At 45.6% G+C, this 23,318-nt stretch overlaps 1 protein-coding gene across 10 annotated transcripts in view; it reads left to right on the top strand.

Annotated features, from left to right (window-relative positions):
* LOC143293804 (heparan-alpha-glucosaminide N-acetyltransferase-like) overlaps positions 1-23,318 on the top strand; it is a 47,260-nt gene that overhangs the window by 2,084 nt on the left and 21,858 nt on the right. For 3 of the 10 annotated variants that reach the window (XM_076605062.1, XM_076605064.1, XM_076605059.1), the window contains exons 2-6: positions 1,718-1,962; positions 12,358-12,590; positions 14,569-14,696; positions 18,002-18,120; positions 19,239-19,308. In XM_076605062.1, coding sequence (XP_076461177.1) covers positions 1,938-1,962; positions 12,358-12,590; positions 14,569-14,696; positions 18,002-18,120; positions 19,239-19,308 — 575 coding nt within the window. In that variant the 5' untranslated portion in view covers positions 1,718-1,937. Of the gene's footprint in view, positions 1-85; positions 562-655; positions 829-1,106; positions 1,236-1,717; positions 1,963-12,357; positions 12,591-14,568; positions 14,697-15,546; positions 15,611-18,001; positions 18,121-19,238; positions 19,309-23,318 lie in introns of those variants that run through there. The other 7 variants (XM_076605066.1, XM_076605061.1, XM_076605067.1 and 4 more) reach the window with 7 other exon arrangements.

Below are 23,318 nucleotides of genomic sequence, written 5' to 3'. Positions count from 1 at the left end.
AGACAGGCCAGTGTATACATTATCTTTCAAAGTTTGATTGTTCATGTTCAAGTGGGTTGGGGTGATTTCCTTCGATACGACTGATAGCATTCACATTCTGAATAATAAATCCGGCTGTGCAGAGATTGTACATGTAACCTACCTCCGGATAGAAAAGACACAACAAAAATCCCTTTATTTTACTTCGATTTCGAGGAAACTTAAGCTCAAGTGCCCGACAACAGGCCCCATATGCTTTTAAAATCAGGCGACCATATTCATTATTTATCGACGTAGGATTATACTTTACAGAAAATTATTTATCAGTTTAACGACTTTTGCCGAGTCACTAGAACTTGTCAGAGGGAAATCTTTTCGTTGTGGTGGTATGGGCTCGTGTCACTCCTCAATGCGTGTTGCCGACTTCCAACTGGACATCACGTTTGTTGACTGAAAGTCTCAAGCTGCCAGCTTAACTCCTGAACATCTTGGCGTGGAGAAAAAAAAATGTGTATCCGTGTTACTGTCCGAAAAGACACAGCAGCCGTTAAGCATTTGTTTCTTGTCACGGTTTCAAGCCCAGTATGTGCAGGAAAAAGTGCCACACTGAACAGTAACTGACGGCTTTAAAAAAAGGAAAAATAATAAAACAAGATAAATGCATACTTCTGCCCTCATCAAATAAATTCGTTTCATTTCGTTTCGTTACACAGACCAAGGCAAATGCACCACTTCAGCCATTTCCCCAACATGTTTTAAATGATCTTGGGTACCAAATAATAATAATAATGAAAATAAAATAGTGATAAACTTTCCCCATCGTACGACTCATTCAGTTGAAATCGATCAGTGAGTTCTTGATTAATTCATTTGGAAGGCACTGGTTATAGTTAATACTGCCATGTTACAATATATATATATATATATATATATATATGTATGTATGTATGTATAAAAGGGGGGGGGGGGGGGTGAGGCGAGGGCTTCAGTTTTTAATCAGAGAAAATGAAGGCCAGTTACACGTACTGGTACAGAACGCTATGTCGGATATCTCTGTGAGAAGAAATATGAACATTGTAGCGTGGATGACAAACAAAATAAAAGTAAGAGCAATACAGCCGACAAACAGAAAATGAAAACGTGTCACGTAGCGGAGAGAGATGTTTTGGACAGTGTAGCAACTGCTATCCTTTGGCAAAGAAAGTTGGCTCACTGGAGTTATTCACAAACGGAGAAGGGTTCTGTTCAGTTCAGTTGTGAGTGTTGTCTGTATATCTTACGTCAGTCACACGTACAGACTCAGCAAACTTTATATCTGACACATTTGTTCACTGACACCTTGCCTTGTCCAGGATTTTGAAAAAAAAGGCGTTTTATGAATAAATAGTCAGCAAAATTGCACATAGCCAGACTAGCAGTCTACAAACTGAAGACAGGCGCGGCAATCGCACAATTAGGCCATTGTAGAAAAAAAAATTAAACAACAGCAACAAAACAAAAACAAAAACAAAAAAACCGTGTGTTGTTGCTTAATCTACACTTTTTTCTTATTTTCTTCCGTTCTTTTTTCTTATTGGATTGAATGTTATTTTTTCTTAAATGTTCTTATTTCTTATTAAATTAAATGGGGTTTTTTTTCGTATTAAATTGAAATATTTGCTTCTTACAACTGTATATCTTTTTTAACATATTTTTGTCTTGTTTTGTTATTTTTCAAACGGCGGCTGGTCTGCGGCAGGAAAGAATTCCACAACCAACTTAATTCTACAAAGCTGACTTAGGCTACAACATCAGCAGCTGAGGAAAACTGGAATCGACACAAAGGGTGTAAGAGGAAGATTACGAGAAAGACATTCCGTTAACATATTACATCTTGACTGACTTGGTGACTACTGTAGGCCACGGGGAGGTTTTAACCCGACACCTTGTGCTGTGTGTGCATCGCTCATTCTTCAGGGATGGCGACAACACTGGTGCTGCTTGGTGAGTACAGCTTCATTGATAGGTCTTGTTCACACAGACATGTACAGCACTTCCTCCGTTTCTGTCTGTGTTGTCACTGTCTGTCTGTCTATCTGTCTGTCTGTCTCTCTCTCTCTCTCTCTCTCTCTCTCTCTCTCACTACAAATACACCACACACACATGTATGTACACACGCACACACACACACACACACACACACCAGCATGCACGTACACACAAACAGTACACACAGTTACAGGAACACACGTACGCATGAATACGCACACAAACAGCATCCACACGCACGCGCGCGCTCGTGTACGCACGCATGCACACACACGCACGCACGCACATACACTGGCACACACACACACACACACATATATATATATATATATATATATTACACACACACACACACACACACACACACACACACACGTAAAGAGAAAGAAACAAACAGACGACACACAGTTGATAAGATATTTTTGTAAGTCTCAATAAGATCTCCCACTGTTAAACGCCTTCTTTTCTGCACTCCGCCAGCACACACGGCAGTTTATCATGCTGTATCAAGATGAAAAGCCACGGAACATGTCTGGACTGTTTATGGCAGCATGTGTGTCAGATCGAGGTCAGAGTATCAGTCCATGTAAACAGTGTACCGCGGATCATGTTTGGGAAAGTGTAAATTATGTTCAGCGGTATTTCTTCAGCGTATCCGCTCCCGCCCGGGGATTGGGGTTTGGGTTGAGAGGGGTGGTGTCTGGAAGCCCTTTACTTTGTTCGTTATGGGTGGGGAAGCCCAGGGGGCCGATTTCTTTGTTCGTTATATCTACACGCATTCAGTTCCCTGGGTAGTGTCCACCCAACACACCAGATAAAGTCATTACCATGCTGGGGAAACATAACATGACAGTATAACAACAATGAGGGCCGAGGACAGACACGGGGACCAACAAACACACACAGAGAGACAATGACAAGTTTATTTCCCGGTAAGGCCTCCGGCCTGAAACAAAGGAGTGGGTCAGGAAACATTATGGAATAATTAATCATACAGAATGAACACGACCACATCCACGCGCACACGCACACTTACTCTCCCTCCACCACACCCACTACTCCGCCCCCCTCCACACACACACACATATCTATTTGCAAACGATTCAGTCGAAGCGACCAGCTCAGTCGACGTGTGTACTGTAAACATAACATGTCGTAAAATAGTCAAACGTAGTCCTTTTGTTTTTGAAGGCTTTCTCCGATTGGTTGCACCAGGAAAATTATTGTCTGTTCATTTTTGTTGACGTTTGAAATAGCAAGGGTGCCTGAGGGTAAATTCGAAAGGACAAGTCAAATTGCGAACGATGGCTTTGGGTACATGTAGATAATTAAAACAGAAGCAGATCTTTAACTCACTAGACATAACATTATTGGAACATCGCACTGTTGTATTGTTGGCTTTGATCATAACATGCACACAAACACACAGACATTTAAACACACACATCCCACACCGCACACAAACACACCCTTTTGAGATGGCTCAATAACTGTGCATCTGTGTGTGTGTGTGTGTGTGTGTGTGGATGCACGAATATACTGCCGGAGATAATTAATTAGCAATTAATTAGAGAAAGGGAAAAATGATATATGATAATTTTGATATGTGTAGACACAGCGATATGGGGAGAGAATCGGATCAGTGATAGCGAATGGGGGTGAAAGGTTAAAGACACACAGAGCCGAAGGGGGAGTTTCACAGGTATAATCACTTCACCGTAAAACAATATAGAATATCTGTCGGATGACAATCCACACTACACTTTTCTCATTGCCAGAACTTGAAATGGTTAAAGGTCCCAAACTTTTCACAGCTATCGGGGCGGTGAATTTGTATTCACTGTGTATAGGACTCGGAATTAAAGGCAGAGCACATTCCTCTTCTTCCGCTGACTGGACCCTCCTCAGCCAAAGGCAAGTACCCATTCACACCTGGCTGGACCGAAGTGAGGAACATTGGATCAAAGTGCGCAATAAGATTTCCAAGGACACAGCACCATGCCGAAACGGGGCCTCGAACCCTGACGCCTGGCAAACACTGGATCAAGTCTGACCCTGATTCTACCACTGGGCCTCAAATACAGGACACTCGAGAGAACTGTCCTCAAATAAGATTGGGTTTTTCTGTTTCTTTGGACAGTCTTTGTGCGGGACTGCCGTGGGATCTTTAACGTGCACGTAATGGTTTTGCTGATATAATCTTCCATTGACCTGTTGAAGGAGGGAGGAGGAGGAGAAGACAGAAAAATAAACGACTGACTGAAAACATTGCAGAAAGGGCAAGAAAACCATTTGCTGAAACTCAGACTTTGACATTCAACCGAAAGATTTGGAGGAATCTAGTGAATCCAGTGTGGCGACCCATTGACTCCTCTCGGAGTTCAGGGAGAAGAAGCAGAAGAAAGGTCCCATGTCAATGCTACATCAGTGCAGATCGCCACCACTGTCAGCAGGGACTATGGGGCCACCCCCACTGAAGTAGCTTCTAGCCAGGGGCCACCCCTTGGGTAAATATCGAGACCACCACAGAGGCACATAGTCTACAGGGTACAAGTATGGTGGCTGAGATACCGTCAAAGATACCAGCGGCCCTCGGTAACCCAACAGACAGTGAGTCACTGATATCCTGTGGAAGTCAGCTGGAAAAAAGGGGTGTGGGGGGTGGCTGGAAGTGGAATTACAGTTTAACTGAGTCTATCGGGCGATGCGCCAGCTTCTTTTGCATTAATCGTGTTTATAGACCCTTGCCATCATCTATCAAACAGCTGCTGAGAATAGCATGATGTGTATCTTCGTCTCCCCTGCCCTCGCCCATCCCCTCACCCCACACCACCCCCTCTCCCTCACACACACACACACACACACACACACACACACACACACAACACATACGCGCGCGCGTGCACGCACAAAACACAAACATTATCTCTCACCCCCTCCCATGTGCTTTCCTGAACTGAAAAAAATTACCCACTGTACACCCCCCCCCCCCCCGCCCCCCGCTCTCTCTCTCTGGCTCCCTCTCTCTCTCTCTCTTATCAGAAACCGAAAACATGCCCGATGTTTTTGCCGTTTTAGATGATAGATTAGAGGTGATTTTCACCAGCAAGATAAGGCTGTTAACATAATTGATGCCACTGCTCATTTTCTTCAGAGATCCACCAGAATTCCTTGGGACAAGCTCCGTATTTCTTTACTAACCGTTCGTGCATTTCGCTTCGTTATAATCCCATAACCTCCATAATCATGATCAGCCATTGTCATCTTCGTCGCTTTTGTGGAATAACCAATGTATTCAATGTCAAGTGAATATTCTTTTCTTTCCTGGATGGATTAGAGGTTTTATACTGAATGCTAAGGACATGCACGGTTCTGAAGGAATGTGGTATTATCGTGAAATATGAGCCAAAATAGGGGAAATCTTTCTGGAATATAGGAATATGTGATAGCCGCTGTGACCCGTAAAAATATTTACCTACAAAGAATTTCGGAAAACACTTAGTGTCCATTGTACTGTTCTGTGCCACGCGCTCTCAGTTTCTGGAATAATACATTAGGTGTAGAATCAAATACGAATGCACAGAAGATCCCACGTTAATGCACAAAAGAAAAGATTAGTGGTTTTACAGCGGAAAATTCTACACAATATTTATCCAACTAATATAATGCTGTGCAAAACGAAAGTGAGAAAGGACTAGAAAAGTTCATACTGTATTCACAACACTGATTACATTGAACACTTCTTTTTTGACTGTCCTGTCATTAATTCCTTTTGGAAATACATCAGTCAGTACATATTATTAGAGTTCATCCTAAGATTTCTGTTTCTGATGTCTTACTTGGAAGATTGGATCATAACGGAACATATAAACTGACACCAAAGAAAATCAATCATAAGGTTTTAACTACAAAAAAGATATGTCATTATTTTCAGTAAACAGAGTCCAAATTGCAATTGCCAGTGGTATATGAAAATCATGTGATTTACCGGAAGGTGTAAAATAGATTGTGTGATTTGTGATGACCATATCTATCTTAATAAAATGTGCATTGAGGAATAGATGTGCCACATGAATTATCATTTTTAAAATGAACGCATGCACATATGCACACTTAAATACTTCCGTGGATACGTCATTGCTTGTGCATATTCTCAGTCATTCATGTTTATGAATTTAAACATATTAACACATGAAAAACATCATATCCAGTGAAAACGAACGTTCATATATTCGAAATCTCTGTTTCTCTCCAAAGAATGGTGGATTTTGAACTCGGCTGGGTGCGCACAGATTGCTGATTCGTGGTCTGTTTTTATTCTTATTTCAGAATTTGGCCTTCAACGTATCTTTCATTTTTTTGTATATTTTATTGTATTTACTCATCTGTTTATTTTGTTATTTTTTGTTTCATTTTATGTTAGTGTTTTATACAAACCAAGTATATTGTGAACTTCGTCACATCTACTCTATCCGCCAGTAACTTTCTGTTGAAACTACTAAAACTCTTATTTCTGCTGTTGTGCTGTCACGAATTGACTACTGTAATTCTCTTCCCATAGGCTGTCCACATAATATTCTTCAGCGAATTCAAAAACTTCAAAACAGTGCTGCCCGGCTGACTGTCAGAGCCCCACGTACTGATCACATTTCTCCTCACCTCCGTACTCTACATTGGCTCCCCACTGAAGCGAGAATTAAATACAAAGTTGCGTGTCTGTGCTATTCTGCTTTCCACTCCGCAGGACCTATATATCTTTCTGACCTTATTCCCGCAAGGAATCTCTTCCTCTGACTGTAACCTTTTGAAACTTCCTCGTGTCAATACAAGAACCTATGGTGAACGTTCTTTCTTCTTTGCTGCTCCTCACATCTGGAACAACCTTCCTCATCATATCCGTGCATCTGATTCTATTTCTGCTTTTCGCTCATCCCTCAGGGCTCATCTTTTTAAGGCCTGTCTGTAGGCACTCTCAGCTTCCTTGTTCTCCAAAGTCGCCCATGTCGGCTCACTTTGAATGTATGTCGAGTGGGAGGGGGAGAGTGGGGGTGGGGTGGGGGGGCAGGGTTTTTTGAGAAAGAGTGGTCTTGAATGTTTTATGTAACGTAATATTTTTCTTTTATGTAAAGCGCCCTGAGCTCTAGTCTCAGAGAGAAAGGGCGCTATATAAATGTACATCATCATTATCATTAGTATATTCCTGACCGGCCGGTTGGGAATGTGCGAACGTCAGAGATCTTCTTCTGTGATTTTTGCTTTGATTTTGTTTTTGTTTTTTTAATTGAGTATATTGGTATGGTGCACATTGATCAGGCACATGGGTCAGGCGGCACGCTTTGACACATCCTCAGCTGAAACTGAAAATTAAACTCAGACTTAAACTTCTCTTAACACGGTGACATCGGGCAATTAGATTTGAACTCAATTACAGTTAAAACACCTGTTTGTCGTTAACACCGTTGCGTCTAACAAACCCTTCTTCATATTTTCATTATTGAATACAAAACACCATATCGTTAACTGAATAAAACAAACATCACTTGCACAAATACACTAAATATGCACATATTGATGCACCGATCCAAATAGAAATTAGGGGGTGGGGGATTGAGTCAGACTTATCTTTCGGTGAGTCTTTTTTGTGGGAGGGGATGGGGGTGGGGTTCAAACATCATTGCTTTTCACACACGCTTCGACGCCTCCTTGAACCTGACATAGTTTATGTGGTTGCTTCCAGAGCTGACCTGCCTCTCATGTTGGCTCGCATGGCCTGACCTCGCCATCATGTGTTGCTGCAGGGCTCTTGTCAGGATGAGACAATGACGCGCAGACGGACAGGCAGGCACACATGCACACACACAGGCAGGAAGGCACGCAGGCAGGCAGACATGCACACACACAGCCAGGCAGGCTTCCTCCGGATGTGTGACCCGGACACACACGGACCATCTTGTCGTGGGTCCCAAAAGGCAAACACGATCTGGGTTTGCTGAGGAATAGCTCTGAGGTCTTTGGGCCTGGTTCAAAGACCTTTCGGCGTGCCTGCAAAGCTTCCAACCCACCCTGTACCTCCCTCCCTTCCTCCCTCCACTTCCCGCTCTCTCCCTGTCTCTGTCTCTGCCCTCTATCTCTCTCTGTCTCTTTCTCTCCCCCTGTCTCTCTCCACGTGTGCTTGTGGCTTCAGATTTGTTTTCCATCCCGAGGTGTAACCATGTTGCGAGGGGTTGGTTTATTTGTTTTGTTTGTTTTCCGGCAGCTTCGTTCTGGAGGGTGGAAGGGGAGGGAACGGGGAGGTGGGGGTGTGGGTATTTGCTGTGAGAAAAACCAATCCTTTTCGACCTTGGGGGATTTGCTGTGTGGAAAGAGATTTGTTTGTTTGTTTGGTCGGTTAGCTGGGTTGTATTTTGTTTGTTTTGTTTTTGTTTTTTCGTTGTTGTTGTTTCTCCTCTCGGTCTGTCTCTGTCTGCGTCTATCTGTCTGTCTGTCTGCCTGTCTGTCCGTCTGTTTCTCTTTCTCTGTGTGTGTCTGTGTCTTTCTCTGTCTGTCTGTCTGTCTGTCTGTCTGTCTCTCTCTCTCTCTCTCTCTCTCTCTCTCTCTCTCTCTCTCTCTCTTCTTCGTCATTCTTCACCTTTTCTTCCTTCTTTCGATTCTTGATTTTCTTTTTGTTCTATTTTCTACAGTTTGTATGTTAGTTTTTTTTGTGTGTTTTATTATGTTTTATTTGTGAGAGAGAGGGGGGAGGGGGATGGTGGGAGGGGCGGGCATGTTGAAACGAAGCTTGCAGCTTATCTTTTTACCCTCAATAAAACATTCGAGTTCTCCCTGTCTCACCCTTTGTCTTTCTCTCAGTTTCTGTCGCGCTCTGCCCTCGCACTACCCTCTCTCTAATCTCTATTTCGTAAACATTCCTGTCTCTTCGCTTCTGTCTCCCTCTTCAAGTCTTTCTTAATTGTCATGTTTATTGGGGTGTGTGTGTGTGTGTGAGTGTGTGTGTGTGTGTGTGAAGTCAAGTCAAGTCAAGTCAAGTCAAATCAAGATTTTATTTCATGATGGTAAATTGTATAAGCAAGAATTGCAAGAATTGCTTTTTCACATCAAGCCATCAATGAAAAAAATAGAAAAAATATAGGAGAGAGAGAGAGAGAGAAACAAGCTTGTGTGTGTGTGTGCGCGCGCGCGCGCACGTGTGTGTGAGAGAGAGAGAGAGATAGAGAGAGAGAGAAAGAAAGTGGGTAAACGTATGCGTGTGTGTGCCCTCACCCCTCCCTCTCTCTCTCTCTCTCTCTCAATCTTTTTCCTTCTACCCCACCCTCTCTCTCTCTCTCTCTCTGGTCCTCTCTTTTTGGTTCCCTCTCCCACTTTCTTTCTCCCCCTTTCTCTCATCCTCCAAACCTCCCTTCTCTCTCTCTCGCTCTGTCTCTTCCACTTTCTTATTCAGGACCTGTATGTCTCCCGGAGAAAATGGTCAGCAATAGCAGTGTTTGTGGAGACAAAACAGAAAGGACTGATGCACGGATGACCCTAGAAAAGGTACTTCTACCAGTGATGAATAGCCACCTAATCATATAATAGAGTAGAATATGTCGTCATTGCCAAATGTACTTGGGTCACAAGGAATAATGAAGGGAAGGGGGTTGCACATAAAAAGTACATGCACGAATTGAAAAGTATATACGAACACATAGGCAATCTACGTATGTATGCATATGCATATGATTAATTGTTTGTTCTTGCGCACGCATAGTACACACACGCACGCCCACACACAACGAACGCGCGCGCGTACTCACACACGCACGCACGCACGCACGCACACACACTTATCGCTGTTCTTATGGCTTTAAATTATATTCTTGATCTTCCAGTTTGCCTTCTTCAAGTCTTATTTTGTGTTGATTCAAAATCTGTATTATATGCTTTAAACTCATCAGATTGTAAGAACAAGTCCAAAATGATAATAGAAATAAGTCACATTGTACATCTTTTGAATTTGAGAGGAACACATATAACTTTTTGTTGGGTTCCTTCTCACCTTGGTCTACTATATAATGAATGGGCTGACAGGGCTGCAAGAAAAGGTGCAAAACACCAACAGGGAACCACAGACCTTTATGTGCCTTTGTCTGTACAAGAGGGGTACCGCTTACTAGAAAAAGCATCATGGAGCAAAGTTAGGGAAGTATACCAGCAAAATGGCAAGGTTTTAAATAAAAGTATAAATAATATTCAACAACCGGAATCTATCAATCAATCAAATACATTCAGTAATTTATTCAGATTAAGGCAAAATCAGGCATAAAGCTGAACGCTTTTATAACAAAGTTCAGCAGAGATGTTAAATGCATATGTGGAGAATCTATTTCAAGCAAACACATACTCTTTGAATGTCAGAGTCTGAAATCGTTTTTACCAAACTTCTCGGAAAATTCTTTTGAATGTATTTTTGACAATTTCAAGATGTTATCTGATATTGCAGGTTTGCTGCATAGTCTAATTGGACATTTGTTATAGTTGTTTGATGTTAGCGTTTCCTTCTATATTGTGCCTATGTCTCCTCCCCTTTTAATGTCTTCCCACCACCACGCTCCGCCATCCACACCCCCCCCCCTCCCCCCCCAGCCCCCACACCCCCTTTTTTTTTTCGTCTAATATCACTTAAAGTGGAAGACGTTAAACTTAAGACTACTACTACACACATACACACACACACACACACACACACACACACACACACACACACACACACACACAACATAGCATATCAAAGCGAATGCTGTCTTCATGATACGCAACATTACATACGGGGCTGATAACCTTGTCGGCAGTTGAGTGGTCTCTGGTTGTACAGTTCTTTTTGTGTCACTTTGGGCTGGTGCAAGAGACAGGCATTGACTGCTTTTCTCCCTCTCCCTCTCCCTCTCTTTAATATGATCCCGTAATGCGCTGGGTGTATTTGTGTGGCTATGTGTCACGACGACCCCCGCACGCTGACTGATGTTTACTGTCATCGTCATGATTGATAGGTGCTGCGTTGATCACCCGCGATTTATCGTTCAGTTATCTCTTAACCAAGTTGTTTCCCACAGTGCAAGCATGATAAACCTTTCGCTCTTGAAACTCTCTGCTCTGCCTCTGGCTCTCTCTGTCTCTGTCTCTGTCTCTCTCTCTCTTTCTCTCTCTCTCTCTCTCTCCCTCTCTCTCTCTCACTCTCTCTCTCCCTCACTCTCTCTCTCTCTCCTCTCTCTCTCTCTCTCTCTCACTCTCTCTCTCTCCTCTCTCTCTCCCTCACTCTCTCTCTCTCTCAGTTTCTCTTCACCTCTCATTTGATTCATCACTATTTCCTCTTTGCTCCCGAAACTTTGGATTGCATGGCGCTTCGCATCAAATAGAACAGGCACAGATGTGTGCATCAGTAGTGGTTGAGCATGTAAAAGACTGAAGCACACCATGCGGTCTAGCATTGGGTAGGTGGGACGATTTCCACCACTCTGGATAACAGCCAACACAAGATGTATTAGATGTTCGCGTTGGTTGCTGAAATAGCCAGAAGTTAAGCAAGGCACAAATGCTGTGTTAAAAAGGTGAACGTACACAAATTCAGTTCAAAAATGGATAAATGGATTTGGATAATTTTAGCTTTTTCGTTAGGTCATGAAGTAGGCTTCACACACACACACACACACACACACACACACACACACACATATATATATATATGTGTGTGTGTGTGTGTGTGTGTAACACTTGCGCACGATCCTTTCCTTTTAGATTGCCCCGACCGCCGCGGTAAGTTTAGCTACCTTTTTCTAAGCAGATGTGGTGTAGCTTATAAGGATTAGTCCGCACGCTTTGACACTGCATTGAAACTTACAATTGAATTGGTAAAACCGCTTTTTTTTTCTTCTTTTTTTTTTGGGGGGGGGGGGGGGGGGTTGGTGGGGGTTATGACAAACTGAGATACATATTTCTAAGGAATAAAACACACCCATGTGTCGTCACTTGAATAAAACAGAAACGTTTTGGCACAGTTATGAATGGGTGGATCTCAAGTTGGTGAGCAAAATAACAGATGTTTACAAGATGGATGTTGACTTAAAAGGCTTAATGTAACACACACACACACACACACACACACACACACACACACACACACACACACACTGCTGTGAGAAAACTACTACCAATTTGTCCCACAATGTTAGAGCACGATATAAGCTGTTAGCATGTTGTTGCTCTGCTGTCTGTGTGTGCATGTGATGCGTTTTCTGACTACAGATTTGTTTAAACCTATGTTCGATTGTTTGGTTGAAAACGAAGTTCACCAGTCAAGTTCACTTCCACGCACTACAGGTTTTCTGACCTTTGCCCCATGGCTCGTCCCGCGCGCAAAGGGCAGCGGAGCGGTACACACCGAGGACGGTTCACTCAACGCCTCCGCGCTGTGGGACTACATCCATGACTACGAGGCTCGTGATGACGTCCCTGAACGTCCTCCCCTGGTCCACGACGTGGCCTGGCTGACGTTGAACGTGACCACGACGTTCCCGATACAGGTGTGGGCCCAGTCCCACGACTGCTGGAAGGTACCGCGGGCACTTTTGTTCGACTTGTGTCGAACGTCAGGTTTTATTCATGTTTTACCTTGTGACAGACATCCAGACATACACTGATAAAATGGTAGTCACTAGAATATAAACATGATTGAAAGAAGAAAAAACAACAACAGGGTAATGTAGAAATAGAAATAGAAAAGCAACAACAGCAACAAGAGAGATATATATATGTGGATATATATAGATGTGGAGTGATGACCCAGAGATAACGCGTCCGCCTAGGAAGCGAGAGAATCTGAGCGCGCTAGTTCGAGTCACGGCTCAGCTGCCGATATTTTCTCCTCCTCCACTAGACCTTGAGTGGTGGTCTGGACGCTAGTCATTCTGATGAGACGATAAACCGAGGTCCCGTGTGCAGCATGTACTCAGCGCACGTAAAAGAACCCACGGCAACAAAAGGGTTGTTCCTGGCAAAATTCTGTGGAAAAATCCACTTCGATAGGAAAAACAAATAAAAGTGCACGCAGGAAAAAATACAAAAAAATGGGTGGCGCTGTAGTATAGCGACGCTGTTGTGATAAAAAGAGAAATTCAAATACAAATATATATGCCTACATATGACGGACCAACAGCCACGTGATGGCTGTATGGTCAGTGGTTTCTCCATTGCAGTGGGACGTCATTTACAGCTTAGTCTTTTGTGAAGGACATTGACTCTCAAATGGAAGGCAAGATCGCACTGGCTCTTAGTGCTGCAACCTTGGGGACTAGTTGGCCTTTGGGAACCATCCCAACGCCGACTGTGCTAAAACCCTCTCAGCCACGAGAGTGGGGATGTAACCTGGGCAATACACTCTCCACTATTGTCAAAATCTAGCCCAGATATCCAGTCGGGACAGCAGCTGCGTCCTCTGCTGTTCTGATGGTTATAGTCGGACACATATCACACACACACACACATTTCTCTGTGGGATGTTCGGGCGCACTCCCCATGGAAGGCGTGTCGCCACAGTGCAGCGCCACCCTTTTAGTTCTGTCTGCAGTTGTATTTGTTTTTACTGTCAAAGTGGATTTTTCGGAGAATTGTGCCAGAGACGACTCTGTTGCCGTGGGTTCTTTTTCGTGCTCTGCTGAGTGCATGCTGCACACGGGACCTCAGTTCAATGTCTCATCCGAATGGTCAGCACCCAGCCCACCACTCAAGGTCTAGTGGGGGATTGGGGGGGGGGGGGGGCAGTAAATATCCCTGTCTATATGATGAAAGACTCGAACCTTTGGACACTGATCGCCTTCCTAGTCGGACGCGATACCACTTGGCCACCACTCTGATGTATAGTGTTGAAATAATTTCACTTATATTTTGATGTAATCGCTTTATTTTCGTTTATTTGCATATTTTTGTTTGAAATATTATACTTCATTTAATGTTAATGTTAAACACAAACCTTGGGGAGCCTCTCGGGGCTTGACCAACCCGCGGTGTTTGTGTGTGGGTCAGGCATCTGTTCTTTCTTTTTGTATTTGTAAGTCTTTTATCACAACATATTTCTCTGTGTGAAATTCGGGCAGCTGGAGAGCGCGTCGCTACACTACATCGCCACCCTTTTTTTCTGCGTGTAGTTTTATTTGTTTTTCCTATCGAGGTGGATTTTTCTACAGAATTTTGCCAGGAATAACCCTTCTGTTGCCGTGGGTTCTTTAACGTGCGCGAAGTGCATGCTGCACACGGGACCTCGGTTTATCGTCTCATCCGAATGACTAGCCACCAGACCACCACTCAAGGCCTAGTGGAGGGGGAGTAAATATCGGCGGCAGAGCCGTGATTCGAACAAGCGCTCAGATTCTCTCGCTTCCTAGGCGGACGCGTTACCTCTTGGCCATCACTCCACATTTTCCATTTTATTTAAGCAGATGTGGTGTAGCGTATATGGATAAGCCCGCACGCTTTGTTTACACCTCTGCTTGGAATTGAAAGGGATACTGTACAATTGTATGTCCAACGTTTCAGTGCCCCTTGGTGTTTGAAACCGAGGTGACGCCACGCAACACCACCACCATAGTGGTGAACACCACGTCCACCACAGACATCAAGTTCACCAGACACCGTCCTGGAGGCTTCGACGAGGACATCTGCAGGTCAGCTTCACTGGGTCGTCGTGGGAGGGGGACTGGTGGGGGGGGGGGGGGGGCAGTGCGAGCGAGCGCGCGCTTGTGTGTATGTGTGTGTTCTTTAATGGGTTTTTTTGTTTGGTTTTTTTTTTTCACTAAAAGTGAGGCGATGATATGGAAAAAAACTTCTGGGGAGGAATAAAGCCACTGTTCACGCATGTGAGTGAGTAAATGTGTGTGTGTGTGTGTGTGCGAACGGGTGCGTGTGTGTGTGTGCCAGTGTGTGCGCGCGCGCGGTCTGCAAAGCACGGGCAGATGTTGGTTAGCACGATTATACATACTTTGTGTGTGTGTGTGCGCGCGCGTGTATGTATGTGTGCGTGCGTGTGTGTGTGTGTGCGCGCGCGCACACTTGCAAAAAGATATGTTAAAGTGACAATGAGCAGAGTTTAATTTTAAAGTGGCAATAACCCCATATCCAGCTCACTCCCCACCCCGACCCCCCATCACCCCACCTCCACCCCACACCCCACACCCTCATCTTCCCACACTTCAACATTCTTGAATCTTTAACTAAATGAAAACGAGTGTGTGTTTTTTCGGTGTGTGTGTGGGGGGGGGGGGGTTGCACAGCAGATGTTATAGTGTTCAAAACAGACCCAACAAACGAAACAAACGAACACAACCGCATGGCAACGATCGTTGACTGAGGCATCTATGGTGGCCACAGCCATGGCACGCAACGCAAGCAACTCACTGCAACAAGCCTCTGTCCCAGCCCCCGCCCTCCACTTTCGAAAGGCCACGAAACCAACCCTGTTCTTTTTCTTCTTCTTCTTCTTCTTCTTCTTCTTCTTCTTCTTCTTCTTTCTTCTTCTTCTTCTTCTTCTTCTTCTTCTTCCCTCGTGGATGGGCCGCAACCTTCTCACTTTCTGCTTCAGGTTTGTTTGTTTTCTTTAAGCCCGTTAGACTGCACCTTTGTTGTTGCTGTTGCTGTTGTTGTTCATCATCTTCTTCTTCCTTCTCCTTTCAAGTTCACGTGATGGTAGTCCTGTGTTCACCATGGCTCCTTTGTTTGAGTAGGTTGATGTCTCCATTACTTTTTTTTTATCCCTCTGCTACCTCCCCCCTTCCACGCCTTTTCTCTCTCCATTCTTCTCCCTGTCGTGCAGGTTTTTAGGAACTTAGACACGTCTTGTCATCGGCCTCAGTGGGCTGAAGTAGGGTTGAATAGTGGTGTGGGTCGTTAACCCCTCGACTGCTGAACCTAGATGAATTGAAGTCAGTGTGTCATGAACTTGAAGAGCAAGAAATACTTCTTGTCCACCTGTCAGTGGTGTAATTGAGGTAGAGTTCCACTTTAGCATCCTAAATTCAGCTCAGGAATTTAGGATGCTACAGTGGAATTAACCGTCCGGCTTTAGAATCCTAAACTGATTCAGCTCCAGGAATTTAGGATGCTAAAATGGGACCTGTACTTCATGATATTTCTCAACATGAATAATGCAGTCCCAACAGTAAGTGTAAGAAGTGAGAGATGATGAACACTCAGAACAGTGATCGACGTCCTGACTGGTAGGTTACCCCAGACAGCAACGGTTATTGCTGCGTTCTATCGTCCTTCAACGAACAGACTTTCTTCACTTTAAAACAACAGCCCTTCCCTGACCAGCATCATCGTCAGCAGTAGTCAAGGGGTGTAACCGCTCCACCCTCTGCCCCCACTCCCCCACTCCCCCACCCAACCCCACTCCCTGGCCATGTTGTCCGGAACTTCCAGCCCGGTTTACCAACGTCTGGTCCTAATCACGGCTGAACAGCGTAAGGTCGTTCACGTCACGGCTACAACCAGAAAGGAGTGGCGACATGATGGCTTCCATTATATGAACATTTTTCATACCACGCTGACGTGGAATACTTTATTGTGCATGTATATTTATCTTTGGCATGCATGTGACGAACACGGAAAGGGATCGGTGCCAAATGTTGGCCGAGAAACACAGGAAGGAAAGAAACACGCTGCTTATTCCGAAGGTGTCACTGCCCTCCCCTGCACACACATTCTCTTTCTCTCTCCCTGTCTCTGTCTCTCTCTCTCTCCCACCTCACTCCAGACTGTCTGTCTGTCTCCCTCTCTTTCTCTCTCTCTCTCTCCTTTCTCTCTCATTCTCTCCTACCTCTCTCTGTCCCTGTCTGTCTGTCTGTATCTCTCCCTCTCTCTCTCTCTCTCTCTTTCGCACTCCCCCCCCCCTCTCTCTCTCTATGTATATATGTATACGTAGACATACACATACATATATATGTCTTTCTCTCCTCTCTCTGACTCTATTTCTCTCTTATGGGCTGACAAGTATCTGTGGTTTTAGATGTCTTTTGATGTACGTGATCGGTTTAAAGCAAATTGTGATTCGTTTTAAAACATTGTGATGTGTTTTCAACAATGTGGTATTAGTGTTCAGTATTGTGATATGAAATGTGCGTTATTTACTAATTTAGGTATTGTGATGTATGACAAGTGTTGTCTGCAATGGTTTTTGTACGTGTCTATACATATCTTAGTGTTCGGTTGGATGTCTGCCACATATATAACTTGTTCATGTGAGTGTTTGATTTTAAATGCATGTTTTACTTGTCGGTATTTACATCGCAAGTGAGTGTGTTTTACTGACATGGAAAGCTGCTCTGTAAATTGAATTGTTGTTATTATACTGTCATATCTGTCTGTCTCTTTGTAATAGACTAACAGTGGAATGTGTGTGTGGGCCGGGGGGGGGGGTAGGCCCAAGTGTGTGTGTGTGTTTGTGCGTGTGCGTGTGTGTGTGTGTGTGCATGTACATCAGTGTATGTGTGTGTGTGTGTTTGTGCGTGTGTGTGTGCATGTCAGTACATCAGTGTACTGATGTGTGTGTGTGTTTGTGTGCGCGCGTGTGTGTGTGTGTGCGTGCGTGTGTGCGTGTGTGTGTGTGCGCGCGCGCGTGTGTGTGTGTGTGCGCGCGCGCGTGTGTGTGTGTGTAGGTGCGTGTGTGAATCAGAATCAGAATATGAATCATATCTATTTGTCATGAAAACCGTAAATGAAAGGTTTATAGACACAACAATAAAGGGTATTAAAAAGAAATGTGTGTGTGTGTGTGTGTGTGTGTGTGTGCTTGCGTAAGTGCGTGCATGCGGACGTGTGTGTGTATGTGTGTGTTTGCGTGTGTGTGTGTGTGTGTGTGTGTGTGTTTACGTGTGTGCGTGCGTTTGTTTGTGTGTGTGTGTGTGTGTGTGTGTGTTTGCGTGCGTGTGTGTGTGTGTGTGTGTGTGTGTGTGTGTGTGTGTGTGTGAGGCAGACTGACAGTGGCCTTCAGGGAGCATGGGGACTACTGGCTGTTCATGGACTACGCCACGGCCCAGCAACACTCGCCCTGCCTCCTGCTGCTGGTCAATGACCCCCCTCAGGCCGAAATGCGTGCGTCGCTTGTGTGTGTGTGTCTGTGTGTGTGCGTGCGTGTATGTGTGTGTGAGTGTTTGTGCATGTGCGTGCGTGTGTGTGAGTGCAGTGTTTGTGCGTGTGTGTGTGTGAGTGTGCACGTGCGTGTGTGTGTCTGTGTGTGTATGTCAGTCTGTGTGTGTCTGTATTGTGCGTGTGTATGTGTGTGCGTGTGTTTGTGTGTGTATGTGTGTGTGCGTATGTGTCTGTGTGTGTGTGTGCCTGTTTGTGCCTGTTTATCTGTGTCTCTGTGTGTGCTCACGCGCGTGTGTGTGTTTGTGTGCAGTGTGAGTTTATGTGAGTGTGTGTGTGTCTGTCAAATCGAGTCAAAATTTTTATTTCAAGATGGTAATTGAATAAGCAGCATCTGCTTTTTTACATCAGTGTGTGTTTGTGTGTGTGTGTGTGTGTACGTGAATTCGCGTGTGTGTGCGTGTCTGTGTGTACATGTGTTTGTGTGACTCTGTATACGTGCCGTTGTGTGGTTGAGATAATAGGATGAATGTGTGTACATGTGTGTGAGTTTGTGTGTTCTGTTGTGTGTTTTGTCTGTGCCTGTGTCCATGTGAGTGTGTCTTTGTCTTTGCGCGCGCGCACGTGTATGTCTGTGTTTGTGTGCAGTGAGTGTGTGTGTCTGTGCGTGCGCTCGCGTGTGTGTATGTGCGCGCGCTCGCGTGTGTGTGCGTGTTTGTGTATGCGTGTGTGTGTGTGTTTGTATGAATCTGTATAGGCGTGTGCTGTGGTAGGGAGAATAGAAGGATGTGTGTACATGTGTGTGAGTTTGTGTGTTCTGTTGTGTGTGTGTGTGAGAGAGAGAGTGTATGTGTGTGTGCGCGCGCGCGTACTTGTGTGTATGTGTATCCGTTCGTGCGTGCCTGCGTACGTGCCTGCCTCTGTGTTTGTGTGTGTGTGTGTATGTCTGTGCGTGTGTGGTTCTTATGTGCTTTATTTCTGACATACTCTAGTACTTTTGAGAGGTTTCAAAGTCAATGTAAATGTGCTGTTATTATGATTATGATGAGATTACAATTGTCATTGTCGTCGTTGTTGTTGTTTGTTCTTTATTTGACACATGTTGCTGTTGTTGTTTTGTCCAGCGATTCTCTTCGTCGGGTTGGGGCTACTCGGTCTGGCGGCTTTTGTGACAGTGGCTTTGAAACTGTACAGGTATGACGTGTCGTCTTCTTCTTCTTCTTCTTCTTCTTCTTCTTCTTCTTCTTCTTCTTCTCCTCCTCCTCCTCCTCCTCCTCCTTCTTCATATTCTGTGGCTTTGAAACTGTACAAGTATGACGTGTCTTCTTCTTCTCCTACTCCTCCTTCTCCTCCACCTCCTTCTTCTCCTCCTCCTCCTCATACTCCACCTCCTTCTTCTTCTCTCTCCTCCTCATACTCCACCTCCTTCTTCTTCTCCTCCACCTCCTTCTTCTTCTCCTACGTCTTCTCCTCCACCTCCTTCTTCTCCTCCTCCTTCTCATACTCCTTCTTCTTCTCCAACTCCTCCTCATCCTTCTTCTCCTACTTCTTCTTCTCCTCCTCCTTCTTCTCCTCCTCCTCCTCCTCCTCCTCCTCCTTCTTCTCCTACTCCCCTCCTTCTTGTCCTCCTTCTCATACTCCTTCTCATACCCCACCTCCTCCTCTTCCTCCTTCCCCTCCTCCTTCTTCTCCTACTCCTTCTTCTTCTCCTACTCCTTCTTCTCTTCCTCCTCCTTCTCCTCCTCCTTGTCATACTCCACCTTCTCATCTCCTCCTCCTTCTTCTCCTATTCCTCCTTCTCATACTCCTTCTCCACCTCCTCCTCTTCCTCCTTCCCCTCCTCCTTCTTCTCCTACTCCTCCTTCTTCTCCTACTCCTTCTTCTTCTCCTCCTCCTCTCTCCTCCTCCTTCTCATACTCCACCTTCTCATCTCCTCCTCCTTCTTCTCCTATTCCTCCTTCTCATACTCCTTCTCCTCCTTCCTCTCCTACTCCTTCTTCTCCTCCACCTCCTTCTCCTACTCCACTTCCTTCTCCTACTCCTCCTTCTTCTCCTCTACCTCCTTCTCTTACTTCTCCTTCTCATTTCCCTCCTTCTCCTACTACTACTCCCTCCTGCTTCTTCTCCTGCTCCTTCTCCTCCATTGCACGTTCTCTCTTATCACAGAGTAGGGTTTTGAGTTATGTCTTTTTTTTTCACCCCGCTGTGCTGGCAACCATAGTCCGCCTTCCGGGGTGTGCATGCTTGTTGGGTATATGCGTGTTTCCGCAACTCAGAGGACGATGACACGGATCATTAAAGTGCAAGCTGAATCTTCTGCATGTGTATACATACACACGAAGGGGGTCAATCAGGTCGACACTTACATTGATATGGGAGATCAGGGACGAAAAAAATATTTTAGAACTGAATTTTGACAAAAACACCTCATCCCTGTAGGTGCCCCAGAATCGAAGCCTGGGCTGATGCAGAACGTTGCACATGGAACGTGAGTTCATCGTCTCATCCGAATGATTAGTACACAGACCACTGCTCAAGGTGTAGTGGAGAGGGGGGAAAGTGAAAATCCCGGTCCCTACAAGGGACTCAAACCAGTGTACACTCGCTTCCTAATCGGCCGCGTTACCACAAGGCCACCACTCATCCTCTGTATCATGGAATGTCCAATGTTTCCCAGGTTCCAGTCCCATCCGAATGACTAGCACCCAGATCCCAACTTCAGATGTAATGGAAAAGGCGGGTAAAATCCCCGGGTCTTGAAGCAGTCTACACACGTTTCCTTGTTGGCGTAACCATTTGGCCACCGCTGTCCATCCGCCATGTCAAGGTGTGGCGATGGGCAGAGTCAGGCTGTGTGTGGTCACATCATAGGGCAGTCAGACTGTGTGTGGTCACATCATAGGGCAGTCAGGCTGTGTGTGGTCACATCATAGGGCAGTCAGACTGTGTGTGGTCACATCATAGGGCAGTCAGGCTGTGTGTGGTCACACCATAGGATAGTCAGGTTGTGTATGGTCACATCATAGGGCAGTCAGACTGTGTGTGGTCACACCATAGGATAGTCAGGTTGTGTGTGGTCACATCATAGGATAGTCAGGCTGTGTGTGGTCACACCATAGGATAGTCAGACTGTGTGTGGTCACATCATAGGATAGTCAGGCTGTGTGTGGTCACACCATAGGGCAGTCAGACTGTGTGTGGTCACATCATAGGGCAGTCAGACTGTGTGTGGTCACATCATAGGATAGTCAGGCTGTGTGTGGTCACACCATAGGGCAGTCAGGCTGTGTGTGGTCACATCATAGGATAGTCAGGCTGTGTGTGGTCACACCATAGGGCAGTCAGACTGTGTGTGGTCACATCATAGGGCAGTCAGGTTGTGTGTGGTCACATCATAGGGCAGTCAGGCTGTGTGTGGTCACATCATAGGGCTGTCAGGCTGTGTGTGTGGTCACATCATAGGGCAGTCAGGCTGTGTGTGGTCACATCATAGGGCTGTCAGGCTGTGTGTGTGGTCACATCATAGGGCAGTCAGGCTGTGTGTGGTCACATCATAGGGCTGTCAGGTTGTGTGTGTGGTCACATCATAGGATTGTCAAGCTGTGTGTGGTCACATCATAGGATAGTCAGGCTGTGTGTGGTCACATCATAGGGCTGTCAGGTTGTGTGGGTGGTCACATCATAGGGCAGTCAGACTATGTGTGGTCACATCATAGGGCAGTCAGACTGTGTGTGGTCACATCATAGGGCAGTCAGACTGTGTGTGGTCACATCATAGGGCAGTCAGGCTGTGTGTGGTCACATCATAGGGCAGTCAGACTGTGTGTGGTCACACCATAGGGCAGTCAGACTGTGTGTGGTCACATCATAGGATAGTCAGGTTGTGTGTGGTCACATCATAGGATAGTCAGGTTGTGTGTGGTCACATCGCAGTCAGACTGTGTGTGGTCACATCATAGGGCTGTCAGGTTGTGTGTGGTCACATCATAGGATAGTCAGGCTGTGTGTGGTCACATCATAGGGCAGTCAGACTGTGTGTGGTCACATCATAGGATAGTCAGGCTGTGTGTGGTCACATCATAGGGCAGTCAGACTGTGTGTGGTCACATCATAGGATAGTCAGGTTGTGTGTGGTCACATCATAGGATAGTCAGGCTGTGTGTGGTCACACCATAGGGCAGTCAGACTGTGTGTGGTCACATCATAGGGCAGTCAGACTGTGTGTGGTCACATCATAGGATAGTCAGGCTGTGTGTGGTCACATCATAGGGCAGTCAGGTTGTGTGTGTGGTCACATCATAGGGCAGTCAGGCTGTGTGTGGTCACATCATAGGGCTGTCAGGCTGTGTGTGTGGTCACATCATAGGGCAGTCAGGCTGTGTGTGGTCACATCATAGGGCTGTCAGGTTGTGTGTGTGGTCACATCATAGGATAGTCAAGCTGTGTGTGGTCACATCATAGGATAGTCAGGCTGTGTGTGGTCACATCATAGGGCTGTCAGGTTGTGTGGGTGGTCACATCATAGGGCAGTCAGACTATGTGTGGTCACATCATAGGGCAGTCAGACTGTGTGTGGTCACATCATAGGGCAGTCAGACTGTGTGTGGTCACATCATAGGGCAGTCAGACTGTGTGTGGTCACACCATAGGATAGTCAGGTTGTGTGTGGTCACATCATAGGGCAGTCAGACTGTGTGTTGTCACATCATAGGGCAGTCAGGCTGTGTGTGGTCACATCATAGGGCAGTCAGGTTGTGTGTGGTCACATCATAGGATAGTCAGGTTGTGTGTGGTCACATCATAGGATAGTCAGGCTGTGTGTGGTCACATCATAGGATAGTCAGGCTGTGTGTGGTCACATCATAGGGCAGTCAGGCTGTGTGTGGTCACATCATAGGGCAGTCAGACTGTGTGTGGTCACATCATAGGGCAGTCAGGCTGTGTGTGGTCACATCATAGGGCAGTCAGGCTGTGTGTGTGGTCACATCATAGGGCAGTCAGACTGTGTGTGGTCACACCATAGGATAGTCAGGTTGTGTGTGGTCACATCATAGGATAGTCAGGCTGTGTGTGGTCACATCATAGGATAGTCAGGCTGTGTGTGGTCACATCATAGGGCAGTCAGGCTGTGTGTGTGGTCACATCATAGGGCAGTCAGGTTGTGTGTGTGGTCACATCATAGGGCTGTCAGGCTGTGTGTGGTC

The sequence above is a fragment of the Babylonia areolata genome, chromosome 19 (assembly GCF_041734735.1).
Source record: "Babylonia areolata isolate BAREFJ2019XMU chromosome 19, ASM4173473v1, whole genome shotgun sequence".
Taxonomy (NCBI): Eukaryota; Metazoa; Mollusca; class Gastropoda; order Neogastropoda; family Buccinidae; genus Babylonia; species Babylonia areolata.
This window is presented reverse-complemented; position numbering and strand designations above follow the sequence as displayed.